The 10981-nt window shown below is 43.2% G+C and overlaps 1 protein-coding gene across 2 annotated transcripts; it reads left to right on the forward strand.

The window, feature by feature from the left end:
• On the forward strand, positions 1–10938 carry ric8b (RIC8 guanine nucleotide exchange factor B). Of its 2 annotated transcripts, none has more exons than XM_085779511.1 (10): positions 1–262; positions 688–735; positions 854–1486; positions 2386–2480; positions 3906–4056; positions 4410–4505; positions 4731–4875; positions 5077–5221; positions 6193–6312; positions 8483–10938. In XM_085779511.1, exons 1-10 carry the CDS (start codon positions 179–181, stop codon positions 8589–8591), a joined length of 1626 nt encoding a protein of 541 aa, XP_085635637.1. In that variant the 5' UTR covers positions 1–178; the 3' UTR covers positions 8592–10938. The 2 variants fall into 2 exon arrangements, with proteins under 2 accessions (XP_085635637.1, XP_085635635.1); XM_085779509.1 differs by having other exon boundaries at positions 45–262; positions 4407–4505.
• Positions 10939–10981: the final 43 nt, after the last annotated feature.

Genomic DNA, 10981 nt, shown 5'->3' on the forward strand with positions numbered 1-10981 from the left:
CTGCTGCTGATGGGCACATGAGGGGAGTTTCCCTGTTGACAGCAGACACACACACACACCCTGTGAGCTAGCTAGTTAGCTGCTCGCTAGCTGCTCATCGCTCAGTGGAAACAACAACATCCACAAGCCAAAGCTGCTGCTGCTGCCGCTGCCCGTCGGTCTGCTTCAAATATCCACCATGGATTTGAACAACATCTTATCGCAGCTTGAAAATGACAACGAAGGAGACGTCGAGAAGCTCCTGCAGCAGTTTAATCAGGAGGTGAGTCGCGCCTCTGCTCGGGGTTTTTTTTTTTTTTACGTCAACCAAAACAAACGGTGCTACGTGCTAGCTGCTAACGGCTAACTGCTAACGCTAGCTTTGAGTTAACTAAACACCTTAATAGCCAATTAAACCGATGTTAATGTTGTTATATAATATTTAATGAGGCACCGTTACATCGCATATAACCAGGAAAAACGGTGAATGAGCCTGACAGGAGCTTTAAATGTTGTTTACAAAACCCAGCACGTAGCTCTGACGATGCTAATGCTACTTAGAAATCAGGTTTCTGCACCCAGAGATGAAACAGCAGCGGTGTGAACTACGATGTGATAAAACTACAGCATATATATGTAATAAAGTCTGTTTCATGTGTATGTATGTGTGTGTTTCCGTGTCAACCATGTGTGTTGTTTCTGTTTCAGAACAACCGCACCTTCAATTTCGACCCAAAGGAAGAAGCCCTGAGGAGTGTAAGGACTGTTTATATGAGCAGGTTGTTATTTAAAAAAAAAAAAAAAAAGGCAATGTTTGACTCAAAAAGTGCCTTTTTAGTTGTGATTAAAGTGTGTCCTGCCTGTGTCATTGCAGAGGCTGTGTCAGGGCGTGCTGACAGTCCTGGGGAGGCAGGTGCAGCCCAGCTGTCAGAGGACATGTCTGGAGACTCTGCGCATCCTGTCAAGAGACAAGCGTGTCCTCGCACCTGTGGCCACCAGGGAGGGCATGCTGACTCTGGGAGGGATGGCGAGGCTGCATCACGCCAGGGAGGAAGGATGTGACAACGAGAACAGCTCCCCGGAAGAGACGCAGTCCGAGGAGGAGGAGAGGGTTGTGGTGGAGGCCTTGAAGTGCCTATGCAACGTGGTGTACAACAGTCCTGCAGCTCAGCAGGTCAGTGTGGACGTACAGCTGGCCCACGGCCTGTGCACCAGCCTGCACACGGCCCGCACATGGCACCACGAGGTGGGCCTGTTCACGCTGCGCCTTCTCTTCCTGCTGTCCGCCCTCCGGCCCGACGTCAGAGGGGTTTTGAGGAGAGAGTGGCACGCGGTGAGACTACTGTCGGAGGTCCTGGAGCACACCCTGGATGTGCGCTGGGTCGGCCCCTACGAAGTCGCCTGTCCAGATCCGCAGGCCCTGCCCATGCCGGCAGAGGACAACGAGAGAGCAATGGAAGCACTCAAGGCCTTGTTCAACCTCACACTGTCTGACATTCGTGTTGAGGTGAGTGTGTTGTGAGAGTGCGTCATGTAATGGTGACGGTTCACATTGCACATTATTCATCATGGTTTTCTCTCTGACCCCATATTATGTGTAGGGGAGGTGGTGTTGGGAGCAGATGAGCTAATGCAGATGTTTCAGACACAGTAATTTGCTCAATTATGGGTTGGACCACAAAGATCATACATCGCCACAACAGCCAAATGATATATCACATAATATTTGCTCTGTTCACATTTTCCTGAGGGAGACACTGTAGATACTGTGAATGACTAAGCACATCAGATGAATCCAGTAAAATGAAATATGACCCTTTACACAAACTCTGACCAGTTTGGCACTTAAAGATTTAGGTCAATTAGTGATTAGATTAATATCAGGTGTGTGGGGGGGCTGTAAAGGGTGCATCATTAATTTTAATAATTACAGCTGTGCTTTTTTGTTGTGATTGGTGTAGTTACAGTAAAGTGTAATAGTTGATAGTGATTTTAGAAAATTATTGAACTTATCAGTCCTGTCTAAGAAAGTATTTCCAACGTGCTTGCAATACTTTGGATTGAAATGGACACATGGCCACAAAGACAGCCTCTAACACGGTGTAAGTGTTAATGATCTAATTTAGCTTTATAGCTTAGGCTCATATGTGACCCTGCTCTCCTCGTTGACATTTTAGAAATCTAAGCTTCCTCCTTCCTCCTTCTGTTGAATCCCTCAGTCTGCCTATCTCTTGTCTTTAGATGGGCTTCAATGCCTCTTGCATATACAAGTTGCTATTTTTGCATATGCTTCTAGTATCCTGCCGTTAGTCCCTTAACCATGTTTATCGTATTGTTTTGCTTTTTGTCAGATCGGTGAAACAGTTTGCTTTGAGTTGATGTTTTTGTCCGCTCCTTATTTGACAGGAGGACGACCACCAGTTCCGACTAATTGCTGCCATTTTGCGTCATTTGTTGATGCTGAGGACGGAGACGGAGGAGAAAACTGAGGAAGCACACAGGTGGGCAAGCTAGCCAGTGTAGCCACAACACTTTGTAAATGTGTGTCCTCATCTCTGTGTTTGGTGAATGCTGCTGTTGAAACCGATTTGCATAGAAAAGCACACGCATCCACAGAGCACTTCCACCACCCAGCAAAATAACTACAAGCATGTGCGGCACTGTAACTTCACCTGCTGTGATTTGCATGAAAGCGCTGAACGTCCATGGAGCAGCTGTGATGCTGCACATAGAGACTCATAGCTGATGGTGGCAAACTGCAATGTCGTGGGAAAATGTGTCGGGCAAAACAAAGATGTTTCTCTCCGGAGCGTTGATTGGTGTTTCATCTCCTAAAGGCTTTTAGCTGTCGCAGTAGAGCAGCAGTATCTGATTCTCATGGTAATTTAATGCAGGAATGCCAAGAATCTGTGGCCAAAGACTGAAATTTAAACAGCGTCATATAAAAGTGACTGATGTTCCTCTTGACCTGTCACGCTGGTGGCTGAACTGGTCATGGGAGTTTGACCCACTGACCAACAGAGTTTAGTTGTAGTTTGTTTAAATGTGAATATGTGACAGAACATGATAGATGTTTGTATTTAGATCCATTTATAGGTTTGGTTAAGTGAAATTAGTAAAACATACATAGTAAAATATTTCTAAATCTAAGTTGTTAAGGATTTAAAAAAAAAAAAAATTTCTTACTTTTCATTTGTATATAAATCAGTTCGCGTCTTTCTTTAAGAGTAGTAAAATAGTAGAAAAGTTGAAAATTTGTTGAAAATATGTCATTTTCAGAAGTTCTAGATGAGTGCAGTAGTCTTGATGAGACATTTCTTCTCTGAATGTTTGTAGATCAAATCAGAAATTGATTGGCAAAAAAAACTTCTACAACCTGGGCTTACACTAAGACTATATAAGTCAAACCAGTCTACAAAGTGTTCATAAAGCCAAATATCTTCTATATCTCTAAAACCTGTCCCTGTCTCTGACTATAAAACGTACTGTCTCTTTACTTGCTGTCTGGACAACGTCGGACTGTGGCTTAAACAATGTGGCACAAATGAGCACTAGAGAAATAATTTGTGAAAGCCCTTCTTACTCCACCTGCGCCAGACCGCACCCTGAGGTCATCTGGCAGCGCCCCATCAGTTGTTCCAAACTGTAGATTAAAAACAAGAGGTGACTGGTCCTTTGCCATCGGGGGTCCTTGACTCTGGAACAACTCCTCTTCGGCAAACTGCCCCGAAGCTTTCATCTTTTCAAAAGCCATTGCTCCAACGCTTTCATCTACTAATCGTCTTCTTTACTACTTACACCTCAGTTTTTTAGGCTTTGACCCCTCAAACCTTTTGGCAACACCATCTCAAAACAGCGACTCTTATCCTGTAAAGTACGGTAAATGGTTTAAATAATTAAAATGTCCTTCTTTTTTTTATCCCCAGCCATGCCGTCAACCTGCTTAACAACCTGCCTGCATCCTGCCTGGATGTGTTAATCGATGTGCCTGTCCAGGGAGGGCATGAGAAATATGGTGGGAAAAACATGGATGGTGTCCAGAAGTTAATAGACTTCATGGAGAAAAGGATCGACAAGGTAAAGTTCAACCTCTGCTGCTAATACAGAGAGGGGTGTAGAGTTTAGATTATATTATAATGGTAATTTATCTAAAGCTTTTACATGTTATTTAAAAAAATAAAAAAAAAGCTTAGAAGAAACTGAACTAACAACTGGGAACATCACAGGAACAGACCATGTGTCTTGTAGCTTGTGCACCATCATCCACTTCACACCGACTCTTTGTCTTTAGACATTAAACTGCCTATCATTTAATTTCTAATCTACCCACCAGCTTTGTTTAGTTTAGTTTGTTTGTGTGCATGACACCCGACCAGTGTTTCAGCTTGTGCAGCTTGTGAAGTGCGTGTGGCCTGTGTCTCTCCAAGCAGGGCTCCAACTACAAAGAGGGACTCACTCCGGTGCTCAGCCTTTTGACGGAGGGATCCAGACAACACAGAGAAATCCGCAGATATATCAAAGCTCAGGTACAGTAGCTGTCAACACATTAAAATACACTAAATGATAAAAACATGTGGCATTTAAATTTGAGTTGCATTAAAGTATTTCTTTAATATGGAAGGTGGTCATCTGTGCTACTGAGTAAAGTACTGAAATCTCACCACGATACTAACGTGTGTGTGCATGTGTGTGTTCATTAAGTAGTTACCAGTTACTGTAAATTAAATTGTTGTAAATCTCTTCGTCTTCAGGTACTTCCTCCACTCACAGATGTGAAGATCAGGCCAGAGATTGGCACCACCATCAGGAACAAGTTGGTTCGCCTTATGACTCATGTTGACATGGGTGTGAAGCAGACGGCCGCAGAGTTCCTCTTTGTTCTCTGCAAAGAGAGCGGTAAGAGTGGGCATACGAAACGATAGTGGGGTCATGGGAGGAGCAGGGTTACATCACACCAAATGACAAAATAACAGAATGAGAGAACAGGAATAATGTCTGAAGTGCAGTCCTCTCCAAATAGCAGCACAACTACAGCTTGGCTCATCTTCACACATTTATATGTGTTGTCACTTTTCTATTTGCGGTTTCATCTTCCAGTGGACAACCTGTTGAAGTACACAGGATATGGAAACGCAGCAGGACTCCTGGTGGCTCGAGGACTTCTCGGAGGCGGAAGAGGAGAGACGCAGTACTCAGAAGACGAAGATTCAGACACAGAAGAATATAAGTCAGCAAAACCCTTGTAAGAAATCAGAGGGCTCAGAATAAACCTCAGTGTTTCCGCTAGGATTTTTGTAAGGAGTGGTGGAGGCGGGGGGGGTCGCGGTAATTTTGTACAATTAGCGCGATATAGCGCATTTACCGTTTATTAGCGGTCAAGCGCGACCTATCCATGCGCCAGTGTCCCGTGTCTGTATGTATACGTGTGTGTGTGTGTGTACGAGAGACGGCAGGTGGAGGGGCGGGTCGCCACAGGCTCGTTAATTAATGGGAAACACTGGGGGTATGTCGTGTTAAACTTATAGGCTACAATGATAATCATCAATGTTGTTTATTTATAAGCCCAGTGGGCTGACAGACTCAGTTTTTTTTTTTGCTTTTCCACTAGCACTGGAGCGCTACGTCCGACACGAGAATCAATTTTAAAAACACACCGGCAACAGCGACCACTGACCTGTCCTGAAACTGCTGTTATTCTGTCACCTGAGTTACACGATGCTGCGGAAAAACACGCTGTGGTGCGTCATCGAGGTGCAAAGAGTAGATACTGAGCAAGATGGTTATCTGTAGTTTACCTTAGTACTCGCGAGTACCCGACCTAGTGCAGGACTCTACTGTGAAGGTGGAGAGATGCGGTGGTGGTGTATTTGCGACAATAAAAAAAAAAAACGGAAAAATTGAAGGAGCGGCGGCTAGGATTTAGGAATGGCGGCCGCCACTCCTAAATGAATGTAGAGGAAACACTGAACCTCTGACCATCTGATGTCATCATTGCTCATCACCATTATTGTTACCTCTGTTTTCACCTGTATCTTGTTATGCACCATCAAGATTTTATGAAAAAGTATAATTTGCACTGAACTGGGGTCATGGGCCAGGGGGCAGTAAATTAAATTATGTAGCAGTTTATAAGTCTGATGCATGTACTGTATATTAGTAATGTATAAAGTCATTACAATATGTAAACTGACCTCAGTCATCTGCTGGTTTCAGCATCAACCCCATCACTGGTCATGTGGAGGAGCCGATGCCGAACCCCATTGAGGAGATGACGGAGGAACAGAAGGAGTACGAGGCCCAGAAACTGGTCAACATGTTTGACAAGTTGTCAAGGTAAAATAGCTCTGGCTGCATAACCTTAATCAATACGTATAATTATAAAAGTACTCTATTATTTATGATTAGGTTACTAAGTGTTCAGACCAAAAACAGCCCTGAATGCAAAAAAAAAACAAAAAAAAACTTAGAGGCTGTGTTGGTTGGTTAGCGATAAGAGTTTTAGAAATCTTTCCAGGTGCAAATTTTTGGATCCAGATCTTCACCAAAAAATTCACCAGTCGTTGCAGAGCTCACTGCAGGAGGCTGCACAAAAATTCACAGAAATTTGATGACATGTTTTTGAGATATTTGTTACTGTATGTAACAAGAGACAATATTATTAGAGGAAAAAATGGCTGGAGGGAGGTTGCCATGCCTACTGTAGATGATTTGTTGACATGTGATAGTAGAAGGAATCTGTGCGTAATGACGAATTGAACAGGGTGATTGATTGGAGAGTTTTCAGGCATCCTGCTAAGAAACAAACACAGATGTCTGTGACAAATAATCAATTGTGTTTCCTTTGAAAAGACTGCAACAACATGATTAACTTTTCTCTTTTCCTCTGCTCAAATTATTCATATTATTTGTTTTTCCCCGTGCAAAGGGCCGTTCTGCATTTATGTTGACCTTTTCTTAGCGAGCGGAGGCTAACGTTGCCTGTTCGATACTCGCACAAAGGTAACAGTGAGCTCGCTCCCTGCCAACCGATTCATCAAAGGAAGAATCTCTTGCCGTTAGCTGTAGCTTCAATTAGGCTTGGACTTCCAGCACGCCGCAGCATTCAGCTAGCGTAAATGGAGGCTGCCGGCACGCCGCTGCAGCATCATTACCACCACTCCATTAATTATCACCTAATTGGCACACGGAGTCGGCTTGTCGGTCCTGCTCCTATTATGTGCTGCATTCAGGGTTTTTAATAACACATGTGTCCTGACTTTATTCTTGTCATCCTGAGGAGCCAATCATTGGGCAGACAGGGAGTGGACTGAGACAGTGGCACAACTAGACAAAGCAATTTGGGGTGGAACGTGGACGAGAGAGGAAGAGACCCGGCCCCGAACAAATGTGGAGACATAAGAAAGCTGACCTCGTCATTGTTGAGCCAAAGAGGGGGTTGAGCCGTAATGAGGCACGTGCGGCCAGAAGAGGAAGATTCCTTTCTGAGGCTGCATCCTCCTTTCTTCTCCTCCTCGGTGAAGGAGATGTGGTGATGACCGAGCGCTGCCTCCCTCACTGCTCTCACTGCTCTAAGGAGATCGGTCAAAGCCTCGCAAGAATGTGCTCCCCTAACTGCTTAACTGATCCTCCAATTAGCACATATTCTGCCCCCCTTCACCCGCCGCCACCACGCTCCCCTCTTACATCTGCCAGACCCCCACTCCTCTGATGACGATAAGGAGAGGCGAGGTCTTTTTTTTTTTAAACTCTAATTGGGATGATGGTTCATGTTTTTGTTTGTTTTGCTTTTGTTTTGTCCTTATTGTACCTGCTGCCACTGAACAGTGATACGAGACTGCAAATCAACGCTGTGATGCGCTCAGATTTCACCGCCCAACAGCTGTCGTCCTTTATAAAAAAAAAACTTAACCTGTACCGTTTTTCAGGATGAGTTCAAATTAATATCATGAATCAGAAGGAATTACATGGCCATCTGTAGTTGAATCTTTCCAATGAATGAAAATGGGTCCTCTTTAAATCTTTGATGACAGATCATCAGAGAGGGAGTGGTGACACAGTGCAGGTATAATTGGATTAGGATGAAGGAGCAGCCGTGGCTTTGAGGAGATTAGTCTGAGCGCTGATCCTGTAATTAAACCTGCCACAGGAGAGGAGGGCTGAGAGGGAGAGAGGATGGCCAGACAGGGGCCAGTGTCCATGAAGGAGTGTGTGTGTGGGGGGGGGGATGGGGTTCTCGAGTAAGGGTCCTCGAGTCCTGGATGCAAGGGAGTAAAGATGTAGCGGTGAAAGCCCTCTTTAAGACTGTCCACTCACAAAGGAGCCTGAGCAGAGTTGAGTTTGTTTTCTGCAGATTTAGTTTTGTTTGTTTACTTAACGAGAAAAGACAGTTGGGACCGTTTGTGTCTTTGCAGCGTTTGGGCGTCGTCCTCTTCTCCGTAACAACTCCCTGTAGAGTCTGTGGGTTGTTTGTCTGATGGTTTTTGTCTCTCTCTCGTGTCCACAGGCAGAACGTGATTCGGCCCATGGGAATCAGGCCGGACGGGACGTTAGCGCCTCTGGAGGAAACTCTCTGCGATCCAGGAGAGGACAACTCAGGATCAGACTCTGACTAGTTGCTCTGCACATCGAGGCCACATCCTCCAGACCGAGCCCGCCCAGGCTCTCCGACAAGCTGTGTCCCATTTCAAGGACCAGATCCTTCTTGAGTGTGGGTCCCTCAAAGAAGGTAAAAGCTGAAGAGAAAGTCTAAAAGTCTGCAGTCACAGAAATAAAGTGTAGAAGTGTCTTCAAAAAAAAAAATCTGATGAGAATGAGAGAAAACAACCCAAAGTAGCACTGAGACCAAACATCACATGCTGCACCGATGACTCTCTGTAAATTAAATTGATGTTCAGACATCAGTACGACGAACTTAGGCTCCTCTTTTAAACTCTTTGAGTGATGTTAATCTTATGTTAATGTAAATATACTTATAAGCTCTGACATCTGTTATTTAAATTATTAATTATTACTCAATCTAGACCAACTGACATTTATTTACCAATGACTGTTGACCACTCATATGTAAATACACAATCAGGTAAATGTGATGTGGTCAAGTGCTGTTTTGCAGTTTTTCAAAGATGACATACAGTAGTTAAACTTCATCACATCATCCAGCAATTTACCAGCATGCAGTGGATTGTGGGATACGGATACTGAGAGCTGTAAAAACTACACTCCAGACAAAGCACATCTCTCTCTCTCAGCCTCAGTGTCCAGGAGTCGTCGCTCCGTTCAGTCTAGAAATGTGAATTGTGACAAATCCGGCCCTGAAGTGGGACACAGCTTAACGATTGACAGGAGACTGTAGGAGCCTTGTTGCTGCCGTTCTTCTCCACAGTGGAAGTGGACTTGATGCGCGATGCACCATAATGCATAGGAGGCCTCTATGTTTACTGTTGCACCTTTATCATTTATTGTACTGCTCCTTACGTTGAGAAGACAGAGGTTACCTAATTTTTGCTGGATCGTGTTTTTCTCATTGAAAAACACTGTTGTTAATGGTTTGTTCAAAGTGAAACTGGTTCTAAATTATCATTCCTGCTCCCGTGCTTTTTTTTTTTTTTGCTTTTTTCACTTTTTCACTTTTCTGTTCATTTTTTTTCTGCCACGTTTTGTATGTCTAGATAAATCAAGTGCACATTATATACACACTAAATCATGACAATATTAACGTAAACATGAAAAAACAAAACATGAAACCACAGTTAAAAAGCTGTAAACAGTTGAGTTTGTCCCTGGCTTCAGATCACAGAGCCTGTTCGGACTGGGACCACAGGATTGATGTGTATTCAGAGATCACACAATGCTGGTGTGAATAGTTTGAACTTGCAGCTCTCACTGAGTCTATATTTGGTTGTGTAAGGATCATGAATGTTGCACATCAGTTAGTTGCCAAGGAAACTTTCTGAATTTAGGAGTCTTTGGTTTACTGTCAGGTCACTACATGGTGTTTAAAAACTTAAATGAAGATTTTAAGATGCTATATTTTCCTGTGGTGGACGATAGTAAACAGATTTGTTTTCTGCCTGTTGTGGACTCTTGACAAAGAAATGTGTAAACTGAAATGATTGTTTTCTAATCTACATTACTCTTGCCAAATCTGCATGATGTTAAATCAGTCCTCAGTAATGTGATTTGTTTTCTAGATTGAAAATGTTTGCTAATTTTATATAAATTCACAAGTTTAGTCGATGTATAAACTTAATAATATTCCTTTGTGTTGGTACAATTTTTGATTAAATGTTAAAAGGCTGGAACTTCTGAAGTTGGCATGTATCACTGGATACGGGTTCACAACAGGTTTGGCCTTCTAACTGAAGCACTGACTCAGATACTGATAGATCACTTATGTATTTGTTGTAGAAAACAAAAGTCCTTTAATTGCAGATTACAATCCAGAGAAACTTAATTAAACCAAAAGGAACCTGGCATTATTTCAGGATTTGGTGAGAGCTCAGTTACTTAATGATGAATAACCATGAGCATACTTTTTAACCACCACTACTGCCTCTACACACAAAGAACAATGCAGATCATTTGTGTGACAAATTAAAGGGAAAAGCATCAAGTGTCTTCGTAAGGTGATGGACCATAAAGCGTCCATACTTTTCAAACCAGGTAGTGACCACTTGTTTTGTGTCTCCACTCACTCCTTCAGGTTTTTCCCTTCAGTTTGACATGCATGCTGTAGATTTGTTTGGGGTTTTTGTCCTTCTCGGTCCCATGTAAATGCCTTTTTGTTCCTCCACAATCAATGGGGATAAATTAAAATTGCATGTTGATCACCTCTGCACCAGGACAGACTATGCTATCGGAATCATTTTGTCGTTTTTGCACATTATACTGTAAATAGCACCACTCTTATTTAATGTAGTGAGGCGTCCACCGAAAAGTTAATAAACTGGAAAATAAGAATACGTGTCTCTTTTGGGACCTTTACAACATAAACCATGTACAA

This window comes from Trachurus japonicus, chromosome 6, assembly GCF_045865225.1.
Source record: "Trachurus japonicus isolate A0001 chromosome 6, Traja_1.0".
Classification (NCBI taxonomy): Eukaryota; Metazoa; Chordata; class Actinopteri; order Carangiformes; family Carangidae; genus Trachurus; species Trachurus japonicus.

Excerpts from the sequence above, each read along its gene's own strand:
- ric8b (XM_085779509.1), top strand. The coding sequence starts at position 179 with ATGGATTTGAACAACATCTTATCGCAGCTTGAAAATGACAACGAAGGA. Across the intron at positions 4,057-4,406 it reads TGGAGAAAAGGATCGACAAG|CAGGGCTCCAACTACAAAGA; the intron begins GTAAAGTTCAAC and ends TGTCTCTCCAAG. Across the intron at positions 4,506-4,730 it reads GCAGATATATCAAAGCTCAG|GTACTTCCTCCACTCACAGA; the intron begins GTACAGTAGCTG and ends CTTCGTCTTCAG.